This window comes from Phytophthora sojae (genome assembly GCF_000149755.1).
Source record: "Phytophthora sojae unplaced genomic scaffold PHYSOscaffold_6, whole genome shotgun sequence".
In the NCBI taxonomy this organism is placed as follows: Eukaryota; Oomycota; class Peronosporomycetes; order Peronosporales; family Peronosporaceae; genus Phytophthora; species Phytophthora sojae.
The window spans coordinates 918,679-945,749 of NW_009258120.1; the positions used below are offsets into that span (position 1 = coordinate 918,679).

At 53.5% G+C, this 27,071-nt stretch overlaps 12 protein-coding genes across 12 annotated transcripts; 4 read left to right on the forward strand and 8 right to left on the reverse strand.

Annotated features, from left to right (window-relative positions):
• Positions 1 to 89: 89 nt before the first annotated feature.
• On the forward strand, positions 90 to 785 carry PHYSODRAFT_334876 (hypothetical protein; the record flags this gene model as incomplete). Its single annotated transcript, XM_009532191.1, has 1 exon — positions 90 to 785. One exon carries the CDS (start codon positions 90 to 92, stop codon positions 783 to 785), a length of 696 nt encoding a protein of 231 aa, XP_009530486.1.
• Positions 786 to 1,124: 339 nt separating this feature from the next.
• On the forward strand, positions 1,125 to 1,670 carry PHYSODRAFT_302821 (hypothetical protein; the record flags this gene model as incomplete). The annotated part of the gene is made up of 1 exon (XM_009532192.1): positions 1,125 to 1,670. The coding sequence occupies one exon, from the start codon at positions 1,125 to 1,127 to the stop codon at positions 1,668 to 1,670; it is 546 nt and encodes a 181-aa protein (XP_009530487.1).
• An 840-nt stretch (positions 1,671 to 2,510) lies between these two features.
• Positions 2,511 to 4,758, reverse strand: PHYSODRAFT_302822 (hypothetical protein; the record flags this gene model as incomplete). Its single annotated transcript, XM_009532193.1, has 2 exons — positions 2,511 to 3,695; positions 3,745 to 4,758. 2 exons carry the CDS (start codon positions 4,756 to 4,758, stop codon positions 2,511 to 2,513), a joined length of 2,199 nt encoding a protein of 732 aa, XP_009530488.1.
• Positions 4,759 to 5,431: 673 nt separating this feature from the next.
• PHYSODRAFT_334877 (hypothetical protein) lies at positions 5,432 to 8,452 on the reverse strand (the record flags this gene model as incomplete). Its single annotated transcript, XM_009532194.1, has 3 exons — positions 5,432 to 7,644; positions 8,030 to 8,143; positions 8,227 to 8,452. The coding sequence occupies 3 exons, from the start codon at positions 8,450 to 8,452 to the stop codon at positions 5,432 to 5,434; spliced, it is 2,553 nt and encodes an 850-aa protein (XP_009530489.1).
• Positions 8,453 to 8,458: 6 nt separating this feature from the next.
• PHYSODRAFT_511924 (hypothetical protein) lies at positions 8,459 to 8,923 on the reverse strand (the record flags this gene model as incomplete). Its single annotated transcript, XM_009532195.1, has 1 exon — positions 8,459 to 8,923. The coding sequence occupies one exon, from the start codon at positions 8,921 to 8,923 to the stop codon at positions 8,459 to 8,461; it is 465 nt and encodes a 154-aa protein (XP_009530490.1).
• A 140-nt stretch (positions 8,924 to 9,063) lies between these two features.
• PHYSODRAFT_302824 (hypothetical protein) lies at positions 9,064 to 9,714 on the reverse strand (the record flags this gene model as incomplete). Its single annotated transcript, XM_009532196.1, has 1 exon — positions 9,064 to 9,714. One exon carries the CDS (start codon positions 9,712 to 9,714, stop codon positions 9,064 to 9,066), a length of 651 nt encoding a protein of 216 aa, XP_009530491.1.
• An 862-nt stretch (positions 9,715 to 10,576) lies between these two features.
• PHYSODRAFT_346916 (hypothetical protein) lies at positions 10,577 to 12,199 on the reverse strand (the record flags this gene model as incomplete). The annotated part of the gene is made up of 1 exon (XM_009532197.1): positions 10,577 to 12,199. The coding sequence occupies one exon, from the start codon at positions 12,197 to 12,199 to the stop codon at positions 10,658 to 10,660; it is 1,542 nt and encodes a 513-aa protein (XP_009530492.1). The 3' UTR covers positions 10,577 to 10,657.
• Positions 12,200 to 17,129: 4,930 nt separating this feature from the next.
• PHYSODRAFT_561876 (hypothetical protein) lies at positions 17,130 to 18,678 on the forward strand (the record flags this gene model as incomplete). Its single annotated transcript, XM_009532198.1, has 2 exons — positions 17,130 to 17,449; positions 17,510 to 18,678. The coding sequence occupies 2 exons, from the start codon at positions 17,130 to 17,132 to the stop codon at positions 18,669 to 18,671; spliced, it is 1,482 nt and encodes a 493-aa protein (XP_009530493.1). The 3' UTR covers positions 18,672 to 18,678.
• Positions 18,679 to 19,497: 819 nt separating this feature from the next.
• PHYSODRAFT_514638 (hypothetical protein) lies at positions 19,498 to 20,343 on the forward strand (the record flags this gene model as incomplete). The annotated part of the gene is made up of 1 exon (XM_009532199.1): positions 19,498 to 20,343. The coding sequence occupies one exon, from the start codon at positions 19,498 to 19,500 to the stop codon at positions 20,341 to 20,343; it is 846 nt and encodes a 281-aa protein (XP_009530494.1).
• A 143-nt stretch (positions 20,344 to 20,486) lies between these two features.
• Positions 20,487 to 23,233, reverse strand: PHYSODRAFT_334881 (hypothetical protein; the record flags this gene model as incomplete). Its single annotated transcript, XM_009532200.1, has 3 exons — positions 20,487 to 21,602; positions 21,631 to 21,788; positions 22,969 to 23,233. The coding sequence occupies 3 exons, from the start codon at positions 23,231 to 23,233 to the stop codon at positions 20,487 to 20,489; spliced, it is 1,539 nt and encodes a 512-aa protein (XP_009530495.1).
• Positions 23,234 to 26,208: 2,975 nt separating this feature from the next.
• PHYSODRAFT_390401 (hypothetical protein) lies at positions 26,209 to 26,409 on the reverse strand (the record flags this gene model as incomplete). The annotated part of the gene is made up of 1 exon (XM_009532201.1): positions 26,209 to 26,409. A coding segment is annotated over one exon (201 nt), but the record flags the coding sequence as incomplete, so codon positions are not given.
• Positions 26,410 to 26,613: 204 nt separating this feature from the next.
• On the reverse strand, positions 26,614 to 27,030 carry PHYSODRAFT_392077 (hypothetical protein; the record flags this gene model as incomplete). The annotated part of the gene is made up of 2 exons (XM_009532202.1): positions 26,614 to 26,824; positions 26,858 to 27,030. Coding segments are annotated over 2 exons (384 nt in total), but the record flags the coding sequence as incomplete, so codon positions are not given.
• Between the last annotated feature and the right edge of the window lie 41 nt (positions 27,031 to 27,071).

Genomic DNA, 27,071 nt, shown 5'->3' on the forward strand with positions numbered 1-27,071 from the left:
CATCAAGCCTATAAAAGTAATATTTTTGATTAGCACCAAAATATACCATTCTTTTGTATTGGCAGACTGAAACAAAACAAACACCGAGGATGGAGGAGGCTAACGAGGCGACGTGGGAGTTCCTGCAGCCTTGGGTCGATGCTTTTCGAAGCAGGGTCACTCTCAATGGACCAAAAGCCGCCACCGCCTACGTACTGGGCAGTCTGGATTACTGGACCTTTTCTCAAGACGGTTTCCCCGTTGCCATAGACACTTTCGCGCTCTACCTGAGTTTCCCCGCCGACGAAGCAACCCGCACACGAGACCGACAGTTGCTGCAAACGGTGCGCGAGGCTCTGGAGCTTTTCACTATTATCGCTGCCGCCGATAACCCGGCGATTGTCCAAGTTTTGGCCGAATTTGTGAGCAAAGTCAAGATCGTAGTTGATGACGAGCGTGGAAATAAGCCCCACCTGGTCCTCCCAGACTGGAAGTGCTGGCTAGATGGCCGCCTGTCAGAATCGGATCCACTTGCAAGACAACCGTCGATAACGTGGGGGGATCTCTATGGTTGCCCGGAGGACCCAGAGACGAATTCGTTGGAGTTTCGTGCTGCCAAGGAGAATAGTCGCGACTGGAGGAGAGATAAGGCGCGAACTGGGCTTTATACAGCCGACTGTGCAGTGGAGAGTCATTCACGAGGCTCTGGGGAGGCAGAAAAGGAAAAGAAAAGCTTCTACCGCGATAACAGAGGGTTATGTTACGAGAGCTTTTTGGTGTCGACGTACCCACGGTTGTTCTCATGAACGTGTTTGGCGGCAAAAAATATCCGCCCGTGAGTGAGCAGACAGCTGCACCGTTACTCCAAGGAGCAACGGCCTCGTTGTTCGAAACGCAAGGCACCATACACAGATTAAAGCTCGCGGACCCAAGCATTGGAATGATTACGGATTCAGTGGCTCGGACGAGCATGCCAAAGTTCGAGCTTGTACTGGACGATCGCGCAACCAGCCGGCGCACACCGAGGCTCGCTATCGAAAACAAAGGATTTCTGTACATCACCGTTCTTTGTGGGTCCTCCTTGTGCAGATTATCCGGCGCTAACATGGACTTTCCTGCACTGGAGCACCCATCTCGAGTTGGGAATGTGGGTCTATGTGCCTACGGACTCTGGAATTCGCTCGATTTACTCTGCAATTGCGGACGCTGGGACGGTAAAAAGACTAAAGATCCGCCCCGAGTGTGATTTCCTCGTTGAAGATGTGAGCGACGTGTTTGAAGAGCCAATGACTCCGGCGCATTGGTGCTGGCTGGCGTATGCGCTGTGGAGTAGAGCGGCAAAGCCGAATATTCGAAAGCTGGATTTACAGGCTATAACGTTGACGGATAAAGATGTATCTGCCATCGAAAATGTGCTACAAAGTAGCTACCCCGATCCTGCAACCCGAGGTAGTCATGAAAACGAATCCCAGCTTCCACAATATGGGTACGTAACTGTTCAAGCGGGAACTGAAGTAGTATCGGTGGACTGTGAGGATGCCGTTCTCGTTATGGCTAGCAATTGTCGCTGCAGAGCGCTTTATGATCCTTCTACGATAGTGATCCCAGGCTATGGGATATGCAAAGCGAAGCTAATGGATGGTCATAAGTCGTTCGTGGCGGATCCTCCAGTGCCCCCGGGAGTTTTCTGAACGAGAACAGGCACTTTTCGTGATCTGGATTTTGATTGCGTTGACCTCGAGAGCGGCGAAGTGATGATAAGACTGTTCTCATTCATTGGCGGAAACCTGCGATCGATGCTACTTCGCAACGGTGAACAGAATGTGAATGAGGTGGAGTTAGGCGCACTGGCAGTGCTTGTCCGGTGCTGGAGGAGCTCTACATCCATGAGTTTGACGTGCTTGTTGCCTTTCAGAAGAAAGTACTTCTCACGTGGCCGATCAAGCGTTTGGTGATTACTGGATCCAACACGGAACCCGAGCCGGCGTTGTTTCTGAGAAGCCCCGCGAGCCTAATGTCACGACAACTCGCCGAGTTAAAAGTATGTTGTGGTCGAGCTTACCCCCGAGCCGAAAGAGACAACTATGATTTCTCGCCAGGTTGCGCGGAAACGCTCAAGGAATACGATGGAAAGTACCTGCCGGTGGTAAAGGGAAAATTCCCCATCGAGTCGAACATTGCAGTGATCAGTGTTGTGACGACGTGGGATGAGAGAGCGCAAACTTTGCGTCGAAGATCCGCGGCCCGCTAAATGGATTCTTTCTATTGAGCGCCGGAGTGTGCTAGTGAACAGCACAAAATCTCAGATGGAGAAAGACGGAATCAAAGACTGCCTGCACAAATTTTGCTGACAGCTTGGTGTTGAGCTGTCGTACTATGTCTGAATACAGCACTTGGGTTTCGTTACTATAGCGCAGAAATTCATAAACTGATTTTTGTTTGAGTAAAAAATAGCAGTGGGTTATATAGTCCTGGATGCCGTTCCTACCCGCGATTCCCCGCATACTTTGGATACGTGCTTCAAGTGAGTCTTACCACTCAGACCGACAGTCGACGGACCGTTGTTGCGGAGTAGAGGCAAACACAAAAATGAGGACTAAAATGAATGCGTCCAGGCGGTATATCGGCTTCATGGCACTGGATGCCCTCGTGGCGACACTTACAAACGCAGCCTTCGACCGCGCAGGGAGTTTCTCTTTCGTGGCAGGCAGGAACTCGCCGTCGTGGGTCTTTAACTCGTCTACTTCTTCTTGGGGGAATACCTCATTTTGTCGTGGACTCACATCAAGACAGACGAGCTCACGGGCCATTCGTAGCTGCGGGTTTCTCAAACACCGGGCCAAGTCCGACAACAAGACCGGGCTTTCTAGGTAGAGCGCCTTGATGGGCCAGCGACACAGGGACTCGCTATGGGCAGATATCACGACATTAAATATGGCGATAGACAGTTCTTGGAGCTCTGGGCATGCAACCGACAGCGCACAAAGGTCGATATCAATTGCGAAAGTGGCGGCAAAGTCTTCATGAGCTCTCAGTGTTAACGAATGGAGGCCACACGTGACTAGCGACAACAGATCCATCAATACAGCAGCACTCTCAAAAGTAACGTACTCCATGCTCAATTCACCGCAGAAACGTTTTCGTCGGAAGTCAGCCTTGCCGGAAGCTGGGGTAAATCGGACGCCGTTGCCCGGTTTCACCTCACAAACGCCATACCCAGGGACGACAACGTCCACCCACCTACCGTTCGTATGGACGTAGAGTGCTCGGTAACGACACGTACGGAAAATTAGAAAGGTACTGTCCTCGTCGTCATCATTAACTTCACCAAGGTGCAGCTCGGTGCCTTGTTCGATGTCTACAAAGCCGTACTCGTAGTGCCCTGTTTGAGCCGATTCAAGTATTGGCAGAGGATACTTGGTCTGAAGTACCGCAGGAATGGCCGTAAGCTCGGACTTTGTCAGTGTCTCCCATATAATTGAGACCGACGGTACTTGAACGTCTGAAACTCCACCGCACAGCGCGTAAGCTAACCATTGCCACCTCATCACGCCTTTTAAACCCAGTCTGCACACGGCTAGATTCGCCTCGGCGGTCACTTCAGCGACTGCCGAGCAGACCGAAACGAGCATCCGGTCACAAACAAACCCACTGGACAAGTTAAGCTGCCATATTCCAGTTGAATCGTATCGGGAGATATCTGGCTGCTGTTTGTTCTGTCGCATTACAGTCAGATCGACCACAAATGAGCGTGCTCAGCAATACCCCAGCATTTACAACCTTTTGTCGCGAGTTCACCGTGTCAATACCAAGATTCAGGCTAAAGTGTGATGTTGATGTTCGGGCCAGTGCCGCTGGCAGGTCACGGATGGCTGGTTGACTCCACCTCAACCTTTGTGCGATCACGACATTACACGAGCTAGCAGTTTCATTGCTTAGTGCATTCCACGTATCAGCCAACCCACGACTTACCCAGAGCTGCCCAATCGGCGGGACGTCGATGTCGAATAGTCCACGAAATTGTCCCCGAAGCGATAACAACGTTGGAGAGAGCAACGTGTCGGATATCTGCCGGCCAATTACTTCTGCTGCCTTCAGGGCAAACGCCCATCGAATCAAAAACGTATTCTGGCTGTAGCTTTTGATGGAGTCTTCCAGACCCATAGCTTCTAGCTTCGCGATGGCTTCCTGGAATTCACGAGAATACTCATCCGAGAACCCTAGCAAAGTACCCCAAGTTGCTCGAGTCTGGTCTCCACCGGCATAACTCGTGGAATCGTAAAGCTGGAGCTCCCACTTCGGAAACCAAAAGCAGTCTGCTCTGATCTTTGTTGTCTGGGTTGCCGTCGATCGAGTCGCCAACTCTATGAATGCTTTATTGTCCATAAACGATAGCACCGTAAACAGCTCCATAGCTTCTCGAAGCTGTTGTTGCTTCGTTGCATCTGGAGGAACCTTCAAGTAAATAGTTTGGTCGATTGCGTTGTTTTCCTCGAAAAAGATCGCCACTCGTAGAACTGACCGGGCAGTGTCGTTACTTCGTTGTATGGCATTGCCACGCAGTACAGCACGCCAAGGTTCCAGGAAGCTCCACTGGACCATATTCTCCACTTGTGGTATTCTTGCAACTTGGCAATTCATCAACAGACAAATCGAACTGCTGTGAATGAAAACTAACGAATGGTTACATCGAATCGTTCGAGTGATGCGGTGCGACGTGAGAGCGATTGACCACACAGCCGGTCCAAGAATCACGACAGAGAACAAGAAAATCTCCATATTATGAATTTGGGGTTTGATTGTGATCGAAAATGCCAAGACACGCTTTAAAAGGCGTAAGATGGTAATCACATCTCCTCGATCTCTTCTTTGGGGACGTTGCTGACTTCCCCGTCTTCTAAGCAGGGGTCGCAAGTGCACGAGTTGCATGTCATCAAAACTGCTCAATTAGTGCTGCTTGCGGTTGGTGGGCTTGAAGTCTGGTTTAAAATAGAGCTCCAACCTGCGCAGGGCGAACGGATGCATGCCGGCCCGAATCTCTGGTGCAGTACTCATAAGTACATTACCGTTACCTTCTCGGTTCATGTTTGTGCAACCCGCACTGATGACCGTCGCCGTGCCTGTGAATTGTTCCGTAAACAGGGATCCGGGTGCAGTGCGTGCACGGCGAAATGAGAGTTGCCAATATGATAGATGCATCGAAGAGAGAAAAGGAGCTAGCAAGTCGTGAAATGAATATCCCTTGTGAAGAATTGGAGGGCTAGTCTGGCGTCTCCTTTGCATACTATGCCGCTCACCGAGGCCAATTAACAATGGCGAAAAACCTTTTGTTGGAACGTTTGGAAAAATGTTTGCACTTTCGTTTCAAAGAAGGTTTTACAAAAAGTTTAGCGAAGTGCAGACCGTAATATCGATTTGTAATAGCACGTCCACTGGCGTATCTGCAGCGCCGTCAGTCGATGTGTACAATCGAAAACCGACCAGAGTTCCGAATGATTTGGACTGACCGTTTCTCTGGTGTTGCAGCAAACGTGAAGATTAGCTTCAGCATGTTGACATCCATGCGGCTTACTGCCTTCGAGCCACTTTCGCTTGACCACACGCTGATTAAGGCAGCCTTTGACAGCCGAGGGAACTTTTCCTTAGTTACAGCAAGGAAATCTCCGTCGTGCGTCGACAGTTCCCCTCCACTTTCTTCGCTGAAATTCCAATGCGCTGGGACATCGATGGTGACCTTAACGAGCTCCCGAGCCATACGGAAGGAAGGATCGCTCAAACACAGTCCCAAACCACTAACGACACCATCGATAAGCAATGTCTTGAGCGGCCACTTGCGTAAAGCCTCGCTGTAGTCAGACACCACGACGCGGACATCCGACAAAGTCAGTTCCTGTAACTCAGGGCACGCAGCTGCTAGAGCGCTTAAATCGACGATATGTAGATCCGTCCCAGTGTTTCCAAACCAGAGAGTGTCCAGTCTCCCTCCGACCAGGGCGAAGAGCCTAATCAACACCTCCACACTCTCAATTTTGGCGACAAAGAGCTTGAAATAGTCCACATCCCGCAAGCATGTGGCTTCCGGTTCTGTCGGTGCGTCTGCAACAAAACGCGCTTCGTCATTCAGATTCACTTTGCAAATTCCAAGGCCGGGAATGACAACGTCCGCATGGTCACTCATAGTTGCGGAGTCGTAGCGCGCTCGGCAGCGACAGTCGCGAGAAAGAGCAAAAGTGGTGTCGTCGCCATCATCCAAGCCGTAAGGCTGGAACTCGGTTCCGTTTCGGAGCTCGACGAAGCCATATCCTGAAGAATCAGGGCTAGTGCCGCTCTCTGCTAGTACAGGCTCGGGAAAACCTGTCTTTAGAACTGCCTCCACTTCAGACAAGTCGTCCGCTGTCAGCTGAAAGGTGGTCAGATCAATATGCTGGATAAAGGGGCTGGCTGTGGTGCTCCACAACGCATAAGCTAGCCACTTCCACTGGTCATGATTTGATCGATGGGTCCACGAATCATCCCCATTGACATCTTCTGCATCTTCGTCGTCAAATTCCACGTACATATGGGACGATATGTTCCTGATAGTTGATGCCGCAAGGGCGGAGTAGAACCCACCCAGAATTCGGTCAGAAGCCCACAGGTAGGACACTCGGATGTCCGGAAGGCTTCCTCGTCGCACCATGGGCTCTTCATTCCCACCAGGATACTGCGCAATGGAGCGATCGCAGAGTAGTGTCGTGAACAAGCGGCTGGCGTTCATTGCTGCCTGGCCCCAAAGATGCCTTCCAGTAAGCCTGTCGTCAAGTCTGATCGTGAGCGACGCCATGTCAGCGCGAGCGAGCGCTTCTGTGAGTTGCACGACGGTAAGATCCGAAAAATCCGACTTCAGTGTCGAAAGCCGATTTTCCAGCGCATGTAATGGCACAGCAGGCTCCCGGTCCTTCCAGGCGTCTAACAGCGGGGCAATACTGCACGCAATGCTCGCATGCACTGCAGGTGGCACGAAGAAGTCCATTCGTTTGCCTAATTCTCGAGCGAACATCTCGGGGGTGGAAGTTGGCTCGCTATCACCCCACGGATTTCTCTGGATGCCCCTTATGGGCATAGCATTGGGCCCCGTCCGCCACTCCACAACAGTGTACGAGTTCCACCAGTCGCCACTTTTGCCACTCATAGCCGCCAAGTTGCCCATCATTTCCCGAAACTCGGCCGAATACTCCCACGGGTCATCAGGAAAGCCCAGCAACTCGGCCCACGAGACCGACGACTGGGTGGCAAGGGGGCTCTCAACTGGAATACCCCCGACGAGTCGACACTTCCACATAGGGCACACCAGCCGAGGTGCGCCATTATTATCGTCGTTCTCCTCCTCCACAGTCATGAACCTCGACGCGATCTGGATGAATGCCCTATTGTTCACCATCGCCAGCATGTTGAGGATCTCGATCGCCTCCCGCACGCGTTGCAGCCGCTCTCGATTATTTTCCCGATTGGTGGGGTCCGCGGAGAAGACCAGGAAAATCGACCCGATGGCCGCGGGTTCCTCGTTTTCGTCCCACTCGCCGATCCATTGGAAGGGCCAGCACTTGAAGTCGGCGTGTAGGCACGGGATCTGGAGCTCCCGGAAGCTCAGGCTGCCGCACAGCGCCTCGATCCACGGTACCAGCGCTACCCAATCCATCAAAAATCTTTGAATGAAAAAGAGAGAATCCCCTTTTTGTATCCATTGTACAAAATGCTCATAATAGTATGTCCCAAAACAGTAAATAGGAATGACACTTTTTGTGAAGAAAATAAAATTGGAGGAACAAGTTTCTGTGCCGCTTTTTTAGTGTTAGAAATTCGAGGTCATGCATGGACCATGACCTCGAATTTCTTAACTTTGCTTGTGCTTTTTACACGGGTGGCCGAAGTGGTGGATGTACCATAGCAACTTCAATATTCCCGAGCCTACTCGCTGAATGATAGATGCTGGGACTTTTACACAAGTCCGAATGTGTTCGGATCAACTTCAGCATACCCAAATTCTGGCATCGAGCAGCATCCAACTCACACCCAGCATAGAGCGGGAGTCCAACGTGAAAGTAGAGCCACTTCACGACATCGCACTGTCCCGCTTTCATGGCGGCCTTCATGACCTTGATGGTGCAGCTCACACGAGTGCTCGCTCGAAGATATCGCAGCACACGCAGCCGTCCAGTCCATGCTTAGCTGCCCCGATTAACGCCACTTCTTGGCATTGAACAGAACGCTCTTCAACCAGCCACTTCACGGTATCAAGGTGGCCGTTCACAGCTGCCGCCTTCACAGATACGCTTGAGCATTTAGCCCCAACCGTCGAGCACAGGTACTTCAGAATTTCCAAGTGGTTACCCGCGGCCGCTTCGTTCGTAGCGTCCTTTGAGCAACCCTCCTTGCGGTGTTCATGCAGAAATTTGACAACATTGAGGTGTCCATTTGCTGCAGCGCGATCCATCGCGCGCTAAGAGCAAACACCGTTGCCAGTGAAGTGAAGCCAGGAAACCATTTCGAGATTGCCATCAGCCGCTGGGATGTCAATATTTCCCCTTGGATAATTTTCACCACTATGCGCGTGCAGCCACTTCAAAATGTCCAATTGATTTTTCCTCACGGCTGAGTTAACCGCGCATGGTGTAAACCCCTCAGAGCGGTTGGCATAGAGCCATTCCAGCACATGAAAATGACCGGAAGACGCTGCTGAATCCATTGCGGACGCTTTGCACCCCTCTGTCCTGTTGATATGCAGCCACTGAACAACCTCCAGGTGCCCGTTTGCAGCGGCTCGGTCCATAGCGTCAGATGTGCAGCCTTCTTGTCGATTCGAATGTAGCCACTTGACAAGTTCCAAATGGCCATATTCGGCTGCGCCATCCACCACGTACTCTGTAAACCGCTCGGGTTTATTTGTATGAAACCACTGCACCATTTCAAGATCGCCATGAAAAGCTGCTTTGAGTAAAATCCACCTCCAGTCTTCACCACACTCGTGTTCATGCATCCATTTCACGGCTTCGAAGCAGCCCACGACCGGTTGGTAAAAATTGCTGATCTTGTACGGTGTCGTGCTTATTGCAACCAAGAATTTAACAGTCTCGAGGTAGCAGCTGCGCTAGCGGCCCACCCAATTGAAGATTGATTCCATTTGGCGTTCTCCACTAGCCATTTAAGCTGATCGACGTACCCCTCTCTGGCGGCACACGAAAGATCGCACACAACTTCCGGGAATGTCCGCACAAACCATTGAACCACATCCATACGTCCAAGGGTCGAGGCGTTATCAAAGAGTATCATTTCCGTCCGATGGCCGTTGGTGAACACTTTCGAACCTTTACAACGATGCAGCCACTGCAACATTGGAAGGTCACAAGCCTCGAGAATGGCAGACACTGATTCATTGTCCAGAGACTCGGGGTGGCGTTGATACAATTGCTCCATCGCAGCTAAAGCGTCTTGCTTTGGCATCATTTTAGTCGGGACGACATGCATTGCGAGCCGGTAATGCTGGAGTTTCTCAAAGTGGCTTAGACTGGAGCTGTAATCTACAAAGCGCAGTGTCCCAGTGAACAGCCGGAAAGAGCCTTGCTCAGCTGCTCTGACCAACGCGTAACCCGGGAACACAAATTCATGCAGCATTTGTACGACGTGACATAGCGCCTCAACTTCGGCGTGTTCGCCGGTTACCACTCGAACACTTGCCAGGGTCGGCTCCAGCTGCATTTTCTTTCTTTCTCGTCCAAACTGAAAATGAATCAAGCTTACGAGTCGAGTACTTGAGTGACATGTTTTGACAAGACCACGTAACCAGATAGAATTAAGAAAATCAACTTTGAGTGGCAGCAAATTCAAAAATTAGCCCCATCAGAATGATCTCATGTAGCAATACAACTGTGGGGCGCGGAACTTTCACGCATCATCCCCTTGTTTGAGCTGATCGCCACATGCTCAGCAATCTCACTCAAGAACGGTACGTGTACATGTAGTGTCATGCTTGTAGCCTCCCAACTTTGACAATATCCCACTCTCCGGTTCATCCATCGCGCGAAGAAACTCCGATGAGTATTCGCCAGGATTTTTTCAAGAGAACTCCCCTGAGTTGCAACTGCTAAGCTTACGAAGCTTCTGTCCCCGCCAAATTGCGCTCCCACATTGGGAAGACGAGGATATGTCGCGGAAGTTGTCTGCAATGGGGTCAACGTTCCAGAAACGCTGGCCGGCTCACCACCGCCACACCTCCTTATCCTCACCAATTTGTTGCAGCTTCCGTTCATCGCGTCGACTAGCTGCAGCAGCGGTGAATGACACGGATTTTGAGCACCTCTCGAGTAGGAACAGAGGTACGAAGGACTCGAACCTTTTCAGCGATGACAGTATTATGGACGTTCGGGTAGACGAGTTTACTGCTTGAAACTCTCGGGTATCGAGACTCGCGGAGAACTTTCCCCTTTAACGAGGCGTGATAACGGGCGTCCTTACCTTTGCAAAATTGAAGTTGCTACAGTATGTGGCACGTAAGAAATGAAAAGCAGGACGTAAGAAAAAAATCGAACAAATGAGAAGAATCGGGGTAAGAAAACAAACAAGAACAGATAAAACCACGCTATGGTATAAAGCCTCCACGAGACCACACTGCTGCTTTCGTTCACAGCTAGACTTTTGCGACTTAGTTTGTGCTGTTGTTGCGGATGTAGTAGGGGGCGTCCATGAACTCATCCTCGCAGTACGGGAAGAGCGTGTCGTCGTCCGAGGGCGCGAACAGGTGCTCGCCGGCGTGGATCATGACGTAGAAGCCCGTGAAGGCGCAGACCACGATCGTGATCATGGACGCCGCCTTGTCGAAGATGGACATGGTCCGCCACGACACGCGCATGTAGATGATCAGCGGCATGAGCAGGCAGCTCGTCGTGTGGGCCGTGGCGCCCGTGAAGTCCTGCAGGTCGAGGAAGCGCTTGCGGGCGAGCACGGCGATCACCACGAGGATGGCGATGATGGCGATGCGCAGCGCGATGTAGTGCAGCGGGTTCTTCTTGTACGGCACGTTGAGCTCCTCCTCCGTGATCTCCTCGCCGAACTCGAGCGCCACGCGCAGGTGCGACATCCGGCCCTCGGACTTCTCGACGAGGCTGGCAGCAGACACCTGACGGCCGTCCACGGGCGTCGAGCTCAGCAGGTACGACTGCTTCTCCTGGATCTCCATGTCGTGGTCGACGTTGGCCTGGTCGCGGTCCGGGTCGAAGCGCTCGATCTCCGGGCCCTTGTGCATGCCGAGGATGAGGCGCTCGGCCATGTAGAACGGAGGCATCATGAGCGTCGAGAAGGCGATGGAAATGTGCATCTGCATGAACAGGTACGCCATCACCACGGCGCCGCGGTCAGCCGTGAAGCCCAGCGGGGCCAGGCCCAGCGGGTCCGACGTGCTCACGATCGAGTACAGGATGTTGCCCGACAGCTGGCAGCCGCCGGCGGTGTAACCCGCGAGGGCGATGGCCAGGAAGAAGCCCGAGATGAAGAGGATGGTGATCACAACGACGCGGGGCATGCGCTGCGGCTGCGAGTGCTCGCGCTGCAGGTCGGGCACCACGATGGCGGCACCGTAGGCGAGCGCCAGGTTACCGAAACACGTGAGCACCTGGTGCACCGTCACGTCGGGCTCCGGGATCGAGCCGTGGCCGCGCATGTTCCACTGCAGAACGACGACGGCGATGATGTCGGCCACCACCGTGCCCATGCAGCCGGCGAACGCCATGCCGGCGCTCTCCTTGAGCGTCGGGATCAGGCACACGGGCACGACCATGATGGCCATGAAGATGATCCAGAAGATCTGGCTGAACGAGTCCGGGAACAGCACGTCCAGCAGCGTGCTGCCCAGCACCAGGAAGGCGCACGGCACCAGCAGACACACGCCCATCTGCGAGACGACCGTGAAGAAGCGACCGTACTTGCCCAGCGCCCACTCGCCCAGGTCACCGTACGTCCTGACGGACGACGGCGCCACCAGCATCACCTTGGACAGCTTGAGCGTCGCGTACGTGTTGGCGAAGATCATGAAGGCCAGCGCGATGGACGCGAAGTACGGACCGGCGCGCGCGTAGTTGGACGGCATGGCCAGCGAACCGATGCCGCACACGCAGCAGAAGAGGTTGAACGACGCCTTGGCGTCCTCCATCGTGAAGAAGGCGGTCTTGCCGCTACCGCCGGACGTCATCTTGAAATGGATCGGCGGGGGAAGTGCGGCTTGCGAGGCGGTGACGAGGTACTGCGGGGCTGGCTGGACTTCTCCGGGAGAAGGTGAATTCAAAAGTGAGCGAGTTACAGCTCCGCGCGGCTCGGCTCGCGAAAGACTGCGTTTGTTGTCCGATCCACTGCCAGCTTGTCTCCTGTCGGTGCCCGAGCGACGAACTCCAACTTGGTGTTCAAGCGCGGGGGGCACTTCAGCGGCTCTGGCGCATGTGGACGTGCAGAGCAGCTACCTCGGTCGCACAAGCGCTCGAAGTTCGAGCCGACTTGGCTCAAGTGCCAGAGATTAGATGAAAGCGGGGTTTTGTTAGCTCATGTCCCTGCCATGTGTGCGTTGTTATAGCAGCGACTCGCCAAGATACGGACAACCACATGAAGTCAAAGAGCGGGCACAACACGGAAGCCTCCGCAGCTGAAAATGTCCTCATTACAGTCGGGGATGGCAAGTCCGCATTACGGGAGCATGAACCTGCTGGCCTTGTCCGTATTCACAGTGGGCGATGGGCGCTGCCGCTATTCCGGATGGGCTTGCCGCCTCGCATGTTAATACTGAAGGAGGAAGGATGCGCGGCAGTAGCATGAGCGCTGGGCCACTCGTCAACCGAGACGGAGCGGAGCTCCTCCTGCTGCTCCTCTCCTCCCCATCCCCCTCCCTGCAGCAATTCGCCTCAGTTGCGGATCATGCATTGCACCGGAACTTCCGGTGCACTGTCGGTCTTCAGTGAAGACTCTTCAAGCATCCCCCTATCCGGTTTGCTGCGTTCTAGATGCATCAGAAAGGGTAGGAAAGCTACCCCACGAGCTCATGACGAGCAGCGCGTAGCTGCCGTTCGCAGCGGCTTCGCGCGGAGATACAGTACCGGCTGCTGCACAGCTTTACGTGATATTTTAATAAAGTTAATCAAATGCGAGAAAACGGGCTGTGGTCGTCTAGAGCCGGGCAGCGGTGCAGCGGATCCTTCCTCCCTACGGCCCGCGAGGTTCAAGCTCGTCACGCGGCAGGAAACGAGATCCACACGCATATCCCACACGGAGGCTGCAGTCTCTCTGCGGTTTCTTGCAAATTTGGAGCGCGTTGGTGAAGATAGTATGAAGTGGAGGGTGAGACGGGTGCCTCAGGCTGTCCGCAGCCTGCAGTCACTCGACAATATGGCTGCGTTCGACTGGATCAATTCCAGCACCGGTATGGTAGATGACGAGCGAAGAAGACATCCCGGCGAGATTTAATCGCCGAATTACACACGTTTACACACAAATGCACGGTTCGGATGTGTCCTATCTCGGCCACCACCCTTTTTACGCAGGAATATCCTTTGATTGTTGCTTGACGTTCTCAATGCCTTGGTGCCGTGACTCAGTGGCCGTGAGATTCGAGACGCTCAGTTTTCGTCCACTGAGGATAAGCACACTGGTGGCAACTCACTGGAATGCTCATTGCGGCTAAGAACTAAAAATATATATTTTATTTTCGTTTGTTCATCAAAGAATCCAAGCACCAAGTTTCTCTCGGTGGTTTGCACTCGTGCTTCAATGCCCGATCTTGTTTGTTTGTGGCACTTGGTTGAAGTTGGTTCACGTGGCTACGACTGTAGTTTGGAGTTCCACAATCCCTGCGTTCAACTTAGAGCTGGGATTGCCGAGTGTATTCGCTGATACCCCTGCGATAGATACACACCGGTCCACAGCACCTTTATCAGCTGCCGTTGAGTGCTGCACAGCATTGCACAGGAGGATCGTACAGGTACGGTATCCTGGACAAGATACCTGTTAATGTACGGTAATGCCAACACTCTCGTTGCTGTGGCGGCAAGCCGGCTCCATACCAATGCACCGCTGCGTTCCCTCCCTATCCTGGCCTGCAATCTGCAGTGCAGACGCTACTTGTGGATCATATCCAGACCTAGTCCATCCGCCCGCAAATACATGTAGTGCTCTTGTTTTGTTTCTTCTCAGAGCGTGTTGGTAGTGTACATCTACCGTTAGATGTGAGCTTACCCTGCGTCGTTTCACCGCGAAGAAACCAACGACTGTGTCGGCTTGGCCTGTATCATCACGCGTCACATTGAAGTATGTCCACAACTCAATGTCCTCTGGCTCAAGACAGGTCTCGCTCAACGTGCAATCGTCTTAGTGTTACAAACACAATTGTGCGTGTTGAGTGACGTAGAGACGATAGCGCTATTCACGCTATCCATACGCCCAGGCGGTGTGTGGGGCCTCGCATTGAGCAGGAACAAGCTAAAAAAACATATTTTGTGCTTCAACGCAATGATAAAAATTGCCAAGGCTTTGGTTTTCTACAGTTTGATCAGAGAAACTATATAAATACATGTCAGTCGACTGAGCATCCACATGCACTGCAAAAGTAGCGATCTGCTTTCATTCAGTGTGAATATCTTCGGTTTTCCCTTTTGTAAGTACCAGTAGAGATCCTCGAAAACATTCACAACGCGGAATTTCAATTGTTCGTGTTCTCAAAAACAGTAGATATAATGCTGCAAAGGTACCCTGGAGCGATTCGTCAACTCCCTGTTAGTCCCGCTTGATTTGTTTTGCGGGTGGATAAACATTGTTCACCTGGCTGCGACTCAGTGAGGGCTTGACCGCACTGTAGGCTGAGTATCCATACCAGCCCCCACGCTGTGGATTCTGCTTTGATGTTTGTTGAAGCACGCTCTTCTGCGGTTGCTAACAGAACACACTACTTGTACAATACACGTATTACTTACTCATCAGTCAGATAAAATACAACCACCAGACCGGTGGCACCAGTACGCAGTCAGGTATTATACGCGCACCACAAGCTCATACACGCTAAGATGGAGATACATGCCGAGCATGTAATCGGTATTCATAGTGTGTTAATTCAGAACGCTCCTGGAGCGGATATCATAGTTTCTGCAAGTGACACTCAGGGGTTTGGCCTTTTTTGTGAGTAAGATGCAGCTTCGAATTCATCATTCCAACGTCTGCATCGCTCCTCCAACCTCCAAACCAACAACTTCTATTCTACTCCGCGTAGCCATAACTGCTACAGAAAACAAGGTAGGAATTTACAGCATGGGGAAGTCTAAGCACCGCCAAGAATCAAGGCCCAGAAATTCGGCATCAAACCATCAGAAATTCGGGAAACAACGCACACCGTGGCCGTTGAGGCAGTGCCTAAGACATGCATGTCCAGACTTCTATAGCCAGCAATTAACGTAAGTAGAGGTTTTCTTCGTTGCCTGACCAAAAGTCCAAAAGGAGTTTGTGTAATGGTGTAGTGTCATTGGTTTGGTGGTATTGCCGATGACATCAGCGAAACTAAGGTGGGGGATTCTAGATCACGACTAAAGGATGTTTGTATATATCACCATGGAAAATAATTCTGAATCTCTCCTCTTTGCTCGCCTTCCTGTTTTCATTTCGCTGCTATCATCGCCTGAGCTTAGTCCGATAGAACACCATCCTCATTACATCTACCGGTGGTCCAATATTACTCCCAGTTGTAAAGAACTAGAATCCTGCAGAGCGGGTTGCCTCGCTTCCCTTTTTTATGAAGTGATGTAGACCGGGGGATGGCAAACAAATTGTGACGCTACCGCGAACCGAAGTACTGGGGTCGAGTTGGTTAAACCGACTTGTAGCATGCGCTATTCATGAAATAATGACAAAGCAAACGGTAAATCGCCGCACTCACGGAGCGATACAAGACTTCCAATACAGGACAAAACACAGACAACCATTTTAGCTGACACCGACGTGCATATCTCCTGTGTAGCTTGCCGATAGTTCGGCAAGTCTGGTATCAACGAAGTCCAAGATTTTTTTACCCTGCTGGGCCCCAACGGTTCCACGATTCGTTACTCGGCCCTGCTTCATTATCAACTGGTACGGGCGCGTTGGTACTACCTCAACGTTGACGTCTGGCCAGAACCGGCTTGTAGACTAGTTTGCTCCGAAGTAGAGTACAAATGCAACTGCTTATTAACTTATCGAGATGATTGTTGTAGGGATCTTCCACTTGGACATCGTAAAGGGCTACGGACGTGGAGACTGAAAGGAACGATTCGTGGCTCTGTTGGCCTGACAGAATGTCCGGGGCAGTAAGTATTCCGACCACGAGAGTTTTATGATATTGGAGCTGGAGACGTAACCCCTCCCCAGCCAGTTGGACGTATCCGTTGATAACAAGGATCAGCCGCCCAAGACTGCTTTCGTTAGCATCATCGATGGCAATAACCCCATAACACGCTTGAATAATAATAATAATCACAATAATATCATCGTTGAGGAGGTTCTTACTTACATGGAGAATATTTTCGAGTTTGCTGCCCGAGAGCGCGCTCGTTGTGCGATCTTGCCGGTGGTACATTTAGCTCACGTGTCAAGTTGATTCTACGGTATCGATGTATGCGTACGGTAGGTTCATAGTCCCGTAATTAGGACGCTGTAATGGGGACGTTTTTCAGCTGCGGAGGCTTCCGTGTTGTGCCCGCTCTTTGACTTCATGTGGTTGTCCGTATCTTGGCGAGTCGCTGCTATAACAACGCACACATGGCAGGGACATGAGCTAACAAAACCCCGCTTTCATCTAATCTCTGGCACTTGAGCCAAGTCGGCTCGAACTTCGAGCGCTTGTGCGACCGAGGTAGCTGCTCTGCACGTCCACATGCGCCAGAGCCGCTGAAGTGCCCCCCGCGCTTGAACACCAAGTTGGAGTTCGTCGCTCGGGCACCGACAGGAGACAAGCTGGCAGTGGATCGGACAACAAACGCAGTCTTTCGCGAGCCGAGCCGCGCGGAGCTGTAACTCGCTCACTTTTGAATTCACCTTCTCCCGGAGAAGTCCAGCCAGCCCCGCAGTACCTCGTCACCGCCTCGCAAGCCGCACTTCCCCCGCCGATCCATTTCAAGATGACGTCCGGCGGTAGCGGCAAGACCGCCTTCTTCACGATGGAGGACGCCAAGGCGTCGTTCAACCTCTTCTGCTGCGTGTGCGGCATCGGTTCGCTGGCCATGCCGTCCAACTACGCGCGCGCCGGTCCGTACTTCGCGTCCATCGCGCTGGCCTTCATGATCTTCGCCAACACGTACGCGACGCTCAAGCTGTCCAAGGTGATGCTGGTGGCGCCGTCGTCCGTCAGGACGTACGGTGACCTGGGCGAGTGGGCGCTGGGCAAGTACGGTCGCTTCTTCACGGTCGTCTCGCAGATGGGCGTGTGTCTGCTGGTGCCGTGCGCCTTCCTGGTGCTGGGCAGCACGCTGCTGGACGTGCTGTTCCCGGACTCGTTCAGCCAGATCTTCTGGATCATCTTCATGGCCATCATGGTCGTGCCCGTGTGCCTGATCCCGACGCTCAAGGAGAGCGCCGGCATGGCGTTCGCCGGCTGCATGGGCACGGTGGTGGCCGACATCATCGCCGTCGTCGTTCTGCAGTGGAACATGCGCGGCCACGGCTCGATCCCGGAGCCCGACGTGACGGTGCACCAGGTGCTCACGTGTTTCGGTAACCTGGCGCTCGCCTACGGTGCCGCCATCGTGGTGCCCGACCTGCAGCGCGAGCACTCGCAGCCGCAGCGCATGCCCCGCGTCGTTGTGATCACCATCCTCTTCATCTCGGGCTTCTTCCTGGCCATCGCCCTCGCGGGTTACACCGCCGGCGGCTGCCAGCTGTCGGGCAACATCCTGTACTCGATCGTGAGCACGTCGGACCCGCTGGGCCTGGCCCCGCTGGGCTTCACGGCTGACCGCGGCGCCGTGGTGATGGCGTACCTGTTCATGCAGATGCACATTTCCATCGCCTTCTCGACGCTCATGATGCCTCCGTTCTACATGGCCGAGCGCCTCATCCTCGGCATGCACAAGGGCCCGGAGATCGAGCGCTTCGACCCGGACCGCGACCAGGCCAACGTCGACCACGACATGGAGATCCAGGAGAAGCAGTCGTACCTGCTGAGCTCGACGCCCGTGGACGGCCGTCAGGTGTCTGCTGCCAGCCTCGTCGAGAAGTCCGAGGGCCGGATGTCGCACCTGCGCGTGGCGCTCGAGTTCGGCGAGGAGATCACGGAGGAGGAGCTCAACGTGCCGTACAAGAAGAACCCGCTGCACTACATCGCGCTGCGCATCGCCATCATCGCCATCCTCGTGGTGATCGCCGTGCTCGCCCGCAAGCGCTTCCTCGACCTGCAGGACTTCACGGGCGCCACGGCCCACACGACGAGCTGCCTGCTCATGCCGCTGATCATCTACATGCGCGTGTCGTGGCGGACCATGTCCATCTTCGACAAGGCGGCGTCCATGATCACGATCGTGGTCTGCGCCTTCACGGGCTTCTACGTCATGATCCACGCCGGCGAGCACCTGTTCGCGCCCTCGGACGACGACACGCTCTTCCCGTACTGCGAGGATGAGTTCATGGACGCCCCCTACTACATCCGCAACAACAGCACAAACTAAGTCGCAACTTTAGCGGCGCGAGGGTTTATGTATCATAGAGTGGGTATTCATTCATACTTTTTTCTGTTCACCAGAATTTGCTTATTTTCTGTCATTTTTTTCTGACTGAAAAATACTGATACTACGTAGTATTTTTTGTTTCTTACGGGAAACATTGCAACTTCAGCTTGGTGCAGCAACATGAACTTTTTGGTTTACTGTATATCCACATCGATCCACCGGCTCACCTATTTTGGCATCATGGAGTTGATAGCGTACAGCAGCGCGATTTGGTCGATTGTCCGTAGCGAGCATCCCGTCGAGCTCGCCTTCCAGCAGCAGCTACCCTGTTATTTGCAATAAATCCGCGTTATTTGTTGCAGTGTAGCTTGTCAATCCGGAAGTTTAGGAAATCGTTTGAAGTTGACTAAGTTGCCTATCACCTTATGTTGCACCAAAGGTGCTAAGTTGCCCAAATCGTTTCATCCTATGCCACGGTACCACCCTTTTCCAAGAGCGATGGATGGGTAGACAAAAATATGGGGTGGGTGGGTATGGGTTTTTACAAACCCTATTCCCTTTTATCAATTCATTTGCAACTCAAATTCAATTCAAAGCTCAGTTCATTTAACTCCAGGCACCGACCAGGCACCGATTTTCACAGATTTTCACCGATTTTAGAGGGGTGGGTGGGTTCTTAATAACCCACCCAATACCCACTGATCGAACTGTCGGGGTGGGTGGGTGGGTAACCCCGGGATATCCCAACCCACAAAAACCCAACTAGGAACCCTGGTACCACCTGCAATTGTCATTGCAGTTCACTCACTCCCCCACCTCCGTAGCGATGTCGTGGCTGGACGTCGCCAAGGACCTGAACACCGGCACCATCGGCGGCGTGGCGGGCATCATCGCCGGGCACCCCCTGGACACCATCAAGGTGCAGTTGCAGACCAGTCGCGAGACTGGTAGTGGCGTTCTACGCACTCTACGGCGGGTCGTGCGCTCCGAGGGCGCTGCGGGACTCTACCGAGGGCTGCTGTCCCCCATTCTGTCCAATGCCCCGATCAACGCCGTCATCTTCGGCGTGCAGGGCCAAATGGTGCGCGCCCTCCAGTCGAGGGAGAACCACAGTGAGCCCTTGACCAATTCTCAGCACTTCGTGGCCAGGTCCGCTGCCGGATTGGTCCAGGTCGTCTTCGCGGCGCCGTCCGAGCACGTCAAGATCCAGCTACAGACGGGGGCAATGGGGGCGGAGCACAGCTCCATTGCAGCGGCCAGGACGATCCTGAAGAGATACGGGATGGCTACACTTTTCAAGGGCTGGGAGGTGTGTCTGCTGAGGGACGTGCCGTCATTCGGCGCCTACTTCTGCTGCTACGAAGCGGCTAAGAGAGCGCTGACCAATGGGAACAGTGAGAACGAGACGGACTGGAAGCTCATGACGGCTGGGGGTATCGCTGGGATGCTCTCGTGGGCCATGTGCATGCCTGCGGACGTCGTCAAGAGTTGCGTGCAGGGCCAGAGTCTTGAGGGCAAGCAGATGACCATGACCGAGATCGCGAGCTCCAGGATGAAGCGGGAAGGACCGGGATTCTTCTTCAAGGGATTCGGCGCGACCATGGTCAGAGCATTCCCAGTCAGCGCAGTGACATTCCTCGTCTATGAGAAGATCATGCAGCTCACGTCTTGAAGCTCAAGCTGTGGACTTGGTGCTTCTTCGTCTTGAGGAATGCAATTTTGACGAAATATAATCCAAAAAGTAAGTGTTCATGTGACCAAGTTTCAACCAGAGATGCACGCTTAACTTTTTATTATCGGTTTTTACTGTTTCGTCTAGTATGCCGACCGAAAATCGCCCGAGCGGATGTTCATGAACTTCACAGTCGCGTCGGGGCTCTCTGCGAAGACGCTCTCGGGGTCACCACCAGGGTTCGGACAGTCACCGCGCAACGCACCGGGAACGGACGGGTCCTGTCCGGTCTTGTAGCTGTCGAGCCACGCCATATTGGAGCCGTAGTCGACCCAGATGCTCATCGCCAGCGTCATGCCGCCAATCATTTGCTTGCCCATTTGAGCAAGGCCGCCCACAGCGTACGGGTGGTCTCCGAAGAACGCCTTCGACGACTTGCACATCGTCTCGGTGATCGAATCGGTCCCGTTCAGTGCCGGCCAGGTACTGCCCGGGTTGGCTACCACACGGGCGCCTTGCTTGTAGAGACGACGAATCTCCACCAACTCTCCAGTCTCCGTATTGTCCTCCGTGATGAACTGCGTCACCACCGTGAATGCGCGAGTGGTGTCGATATCGAACTCCTTTCCGCGACCGTAGAGCTTCTTGTTGCCCATCCGGAACGGATTGAGGCCACAACCAGGCTTATCGCACCATCCCGAGTATCGATTTGCCTCAGTAGCGCCGCAGTCCTCGTCCGCTGAGCATCGCTGCTGGCCGTCGATCGAGCACGGGTGGGTCGTGTACGACGTGGCCATGCTGTTGGCCTCCCAAATGTCCATTTCAGTGCAGCAGGCTCCGTACGCCTTTTCCATATTGGCCTCACCATTGATAAACTTGACGTCCTTCATGCACTGAGCATCACAGTAACCCGTGCCGTAAGCAGCGCCCGCAGTGTTGATCGGGAAGCGGGAGGTTCCTCCGTCTGCGTCCATCTTGGAGAAGTACAGAGCGTCGTTGGAGCCACAGGGCAGCGAGGACATATCGACGTCAAAGGTGAACTCCTGGTTCAGCAGCTGGAACTGCTTGTACTTCTTCCCCGATGGTTCCAGCATGTAGACGTGGGTGCCCACACCGCCGGGAGTTTCCAGCTTCATGTTGAGAGTTTGACCGGAAGTGGTGATGCTGTGCTTGCCGGCGTAGTCCGCGCCTTCGAGTCCGCAGATCTTGGCGCATTCCTTCGGCGTCGAGCACGTCGTCGAGTTCCACTCGCCGTTCGCCTCGCAGGTTGTTGGTCCCGACCGCGACCATCTTGCGCCAGTTGGCGTCGATCACTACCGACGACTCCTCGGTCACGCACTCGACAACGTCCGAGTCCATGTGGTCGACCTGGGCGAGCACGTTGGTCACTTTGGTACAAACTTGCGAGGCTAGGGCTGGGTGCTTCTCCGGGATGTTAGTTCCAACTGTCGCGCACTAAATTATATAATAGCACACTTTCCCCACCAACAACACCCACCACTCAATGGGCTTGTTAGGGTTAGAACCTGAAGGCCCAGGAACTTTCCCTTGCACCGGGTTGATGTTTCCTCTGTGCACCGTGTTTCCGCTTAGTCAACTGACGGAAACCCAGCGTCACCAGCCACGAGCAAAGGCTGGCACGCTCTCACACGCAATATAAACCTCGCAGGCCCTCAGGAAGGAAGGGTCCCAGCCAGTCACGGCTTGATACGAGGGTACCGGAGCTATACTCCGGCGGGAAGGATAAATGGAGTGCGCTCTCGCTCTTCCACTACTCGGCGATGACTCGCCCTTCGTATACACGGCCACTTCTTCACTACTCTTGGCCTGACCACGGGTAAACGCACGCTACGATACTAGTAGGCGCGTCCACCGACAGTCATAATCCTACCAACAGGTTTATCCAATTGCTACGGGAACTCACCGATAGCCCGGACGTCTTCCTTGAGTGGTTGGGAGGAAAAGCTATTCTATTCTTGTTGCCCAAAGGGCTTATCTGTTCTATCTTCTCTTTCCTATGGTTCAATACAAATATCTAGTATAAACGCGCCCGTTTTGGATCTTCCCAAGTAACCACCAACCCTTCAGAGCCTCCTCGACGCCCCAAGAGGCCTCTCGATGACTCTATTGGACGATGAAGACTTGGAGCAGTCGCCGGGGCTCGAACGGCTGTCTTAAGTGCGGATCTCGGGTCAAAGTTCGCTGTAAGGTCGGATCGTACTTGAAGTCCTGGGTGTCGAACTTGGGTGTCGACGAGCCTTCGGCACCGGTCCAAAATGGCCAATCAGCATCCGCCGAACATTGCTGAACATGTCCCGACGACTCGGGTCGCCACTGAAGCTTGGTCGTCAGCTCGATTCTCGTTTACCGCCAAATCACTACACCACAGCTGCCCCCACCGCTATGTGAACCACATGATGGCGAGTAACCCTCGTATGTGCTAAAGCACGTAGGATCCGAGAGTCGGCGTCCATACGCCCAACTTCTAGCACGTCCGCCAAGACATGACATGGCGAACGCAACCTTCGACAACGGGTCGACGATACGTCGAGCCGCAATGGCAGTGTCGAGTTCGACAAGCCAACGGAGGATAGGTTCACCCTCTCTTCCGACATAGTTACTCACACTGAGCTTGAGCGATTGTCGTCCCGGACGACACCGTGGTAGACGAAGCAGCATCTCGCTGCTCCCTCATGATGAATCCCAGAGCAACACCATCTTGCTCTGTCGGCGTTAGCGTACGCAGCATCGTAGCTACAGCCGCATCACCAATGACTGTTGACAGTCGTTGGAGAGCTTCCCACTCTGGGTCCGACAGGTGGGGACTGTCAGCGCGTGCAACGTGAGTTGCAGGCGTAGTGGAGCTTTCCATGGACACCTCCGTACCCATGGGAAGGTTCTCAGCTCCGCGTTCGTGCGGTGACGTACGTCGTTGGTAGCGCCGACAGGTGACTGCCAGAAATCGCCGATGTGTAATGGGCCTACCTTGGCTCACTACTACGGCTTACACGTATGCGCACCTGTATGAGGAAGCGTAGGTTTCTTTTACTTGAGTTAAGTATACTCGAGATCCACGAGTATATTTTAAACAAGATAAAGACTCCAAGTAGCGTGTTTTGGTAAAAGATGAGAACTGCTATTTGTGTTTTATGTTTCTGACTTCCTCTAAATGTAATATTCTAAACTAGGAATCTGCCAACGGCTGGAACAGCTTTGTACATATCGTCGAGTAGGTGTTCCCTGTGTGCTTGCGATTCATGCCGTACTTCCACAGATACACCGCAAAGGCCCCAAGCTGCTCCGCATTTTTGACGATGTCAGTAGCCGATAGCCAGGGCTTGTAGTTCATCACTCTGCACCAAGCCGACCATTGTTCCCACGCGCGTGTATAATGTTGCCTTGACGATTGCGCTAAAGCCCCTGCTCGCAGTAGCGCGCCCAGAGACGCGAGAGATCGCGCAAGTCTGGTGGGATCCGCACCTGTGTCCAACCAGACGCTAAGTTAGAAAATTATGCTGCTAGTTCTGGCGACTGCCACACCCTGCTTCCTGCGTCCGCCATTTGATTATCCACACCGGCAACGTGAGAGGACGTGATGTAGAAACCGTGCTTCACTTCACAGACCCCCAAGATCCGCAGAAGCATTTGAGCAAAAGGGTTGCGGCTGGTCTTTTTGTTGCTCCAAGCGACCGCTGACATGTTGTCAATCCAACAGCGGACGTGTGTTTCCTGCACCCCGGTGGCGTCTTTCCATGCAGACCCCCACACCAAAGCTGCGAATACTGCGCTCATGAGCTCACGCACGTTGATACAAAATCTGTTGTCGCCGTCCTCGTTGCACTGACGTATTAAGGCGATCTCTGAGTCGTCAAATTGAACTTGTATGTACTGCTTGTAGGGCGGGAACAGCGCGCACAGGCCGTGGTCGCTGGCACCCATTTGGATATGGAAGTCGGACTCTTGGCGACGCGTGAATCTGGAAAGTGGGATCGCGTTTAATCTCCCGATGCTAATGGTCATCTCAAACCACCGTAAGTCCTCCTTAGCCTCGTCGGGTACCTCCACATACCCAAACCGAGGGGCGACTCGGGCTAGAGCTGTAACCCGCTGAAAGAATGGAGTAGCTTGTCGGACGCACGTGACTACATGGCGAAGACTCCCCAAAAGCTTAAGCAGTGTGGTTCGTGTTGTTTTGTTACGACCGGCCACGTCTCGCAGGCGGCTGAGCGCTTTTGCTACCTTCTCGGGAGGTATAGACACCGTTTTAGAGATCAGGTTCCAATCGAAACCGAGAGCGCGACCTTCTTTAAACCAGCCAGTGAACTTCTTCTCGTTACAGGCGTCTGGGCCCAGCACAATAATCATTGCCGATCGCAGGGCGAGCTCCGCTTCCGCTAGTCGCGACCCAATGTCGGGCTCGATTGCCGTGTGGTCGTCACACCACGTTTTGGCATCAAAATTATGCTTTCCTGTTGTGGGCTGTAAAGGCCATTGGGGGAAAACACGAGTAGAGATGTGTGATAGCGGCGCCGGCAATCCAATATGATACTGGTGAGTTTGACCAGCCGAATGGGCAGCAGAGATCTATGACCAAGACCCCGAGCTCCGGTATTGTGCCCGTAAACCGCCCAACGTGCTCTGCTGCCACTGGAATATTCCTAAAGGCTCCATTCACATCGCCCGTCATCATTTGCTGTAGTTTTGGAAAAAGCGTGTCCACATCCAGAATGCGATTGGCCAACGCGTCTGGGCCATCGTACTGCACATCAACCCCATGCTCAGGCACGGTATTGTCGTTGACTGAGTCGCCCGGAGGAAACGACAGATCGTGAATGATACGAGCGTCAAGTGTGATATCAACATCACTCTTTTGCACGGCGCCAAAGGGACTGCAAGTAATCCCAACTAGCGCCGGTAGCAGCTCCAAGTCCAGAATCAGATACCGATTCTCGTCTTGCCCTTTGCGAAGATGCTTTACGATGACATTTAGAGCGCGAACAGCCGAACCATGATTTGCTGGTGGCGCGGCTTGCACTGGAAATTCAGACTTCCATTGAGGACGTACACCATGCTGGACGATACTGTACCGCTGAGATTTGTAGCGATAACTATGCCACGAAGGTACGGCCGTAGGTTCGTCCAGCGCTTTATTAGGACGAGTGTCCCGCTCCGTTTCGCCGCGCAATAGCCGTACAAATTCGGGTAGCTGCATGCCAGATCGTCTCGGATATTCGCTGTACACTGCTTGTTTGTTTCGATCAAGTAGATACGACACGCGCCCTTGGTGAGAAGTTTGTGATGGCATTGGCTTTGGGGGAGATAAACCACGCTGCCGCAAGGCGAGATTGAACGTAACCCGAGCCTCTTCGTCGTGTAAGGCTAGCAGTCTCCGACGAATCGTGCTGGTTGTATCAAACTGAAGTTGGCGCTGTCGAACAAACTCGGCTGCCGAGGGTGCTGTGGCTGATATCTCACCATCATGAAGCTGTAGTACAGTCTTGGCCAATACTTTGGTTCCGGCCGGCGACTTAGCAGAGGCCGAGATCATTGACATGACTTGGCTGAGCGGCGAGGGGTTGGACGGGCTCGTCGACTTGAGTCGACCGAGCGGCCCGACGGTGGACGAGCTTGGCGACATGAGTGCCCGATGGTGGACGAGCTTGGCGACATGAGTCGACCGAGCGGCCCGACGATGGACAGGCTCGTCGACAAAGATCGATCGAGCGGTCCGGTGGTTTTTAGACACGGAAGCATGGACCTTGCAGGTGGTGTGGTAACGTGGGCGCGTATATACTTATCTCGATTCATTAACACCAGGGCACTTGGGGTGCGAGTAGGTTCTACATTCCGTGCCCGACACCGTCACTGCATATCTGCAGAAAGGCCTCCATAATTCTGAGTAAGGGAGTCACGCACAATTTCGGGCAAACTGGCAGGCTTGAAGTGGCAAAGATGTTTGATAACACAGCTGCCGTTCTTCCCCCGGCAACCTTGAGCAGACAGAAGCCTCAGGCAAATCTGCTGGTTGCCTTGTTTGGGCAGAGCCTGCCGGACCTCCAACGGAATGGGAACCCGCTTGTCAGAGCCGTTGGCTCGTCCGCCCCGCGAATGATTACCGGAACCGCCGCGAGTCGACTTTACGGCGGCGATAACAGCCTGGCGCAGAATCATTTGATGAACCCTGATAAAGGAGTCATGCGATGCACGGAAATGGGTCTTGATATCGGCGACTGCTTGCCAATTATCTTCCGCGATAGCCAGCCGAAACAATTCCAGCTGATCGTCGACCCATGCTGCGATCTCGTCCAATGCTTGTTGGGAAGACACTAGTTCGCTCACTCTCAGCTCGCTAAGGAAATCGGAAGCTGCGTTGAGTGTCTCGTGAACCACGGGCTTGTAGAGGAGCTGAGTTATCGCACATAGGACGTCAACAGACCCGACCAGTGTAGTAAAATCGGCAGGAGATTGCGCAGGAGGCAGGCTGTTCTTCTTCGAAAAGTTGCTCATGTAGTACGTTCGAACACGTTTCCTCTTCTCCTGCTCCGTCACGCGACCAAAGTGCAGAATCGAAAGTCCTCTCGTACCGAAATCCCAACCAAATAGCGCACGCAGGACAGCAGGATGAGGGAAAAATTCAAACTTTCGCCAGTGAATTTGAACAAACTCCACGAATCGCTGCGCAGTCATTGACGCGTACTTACCGTTGACTAGCCCCAGGTGAATAGCCG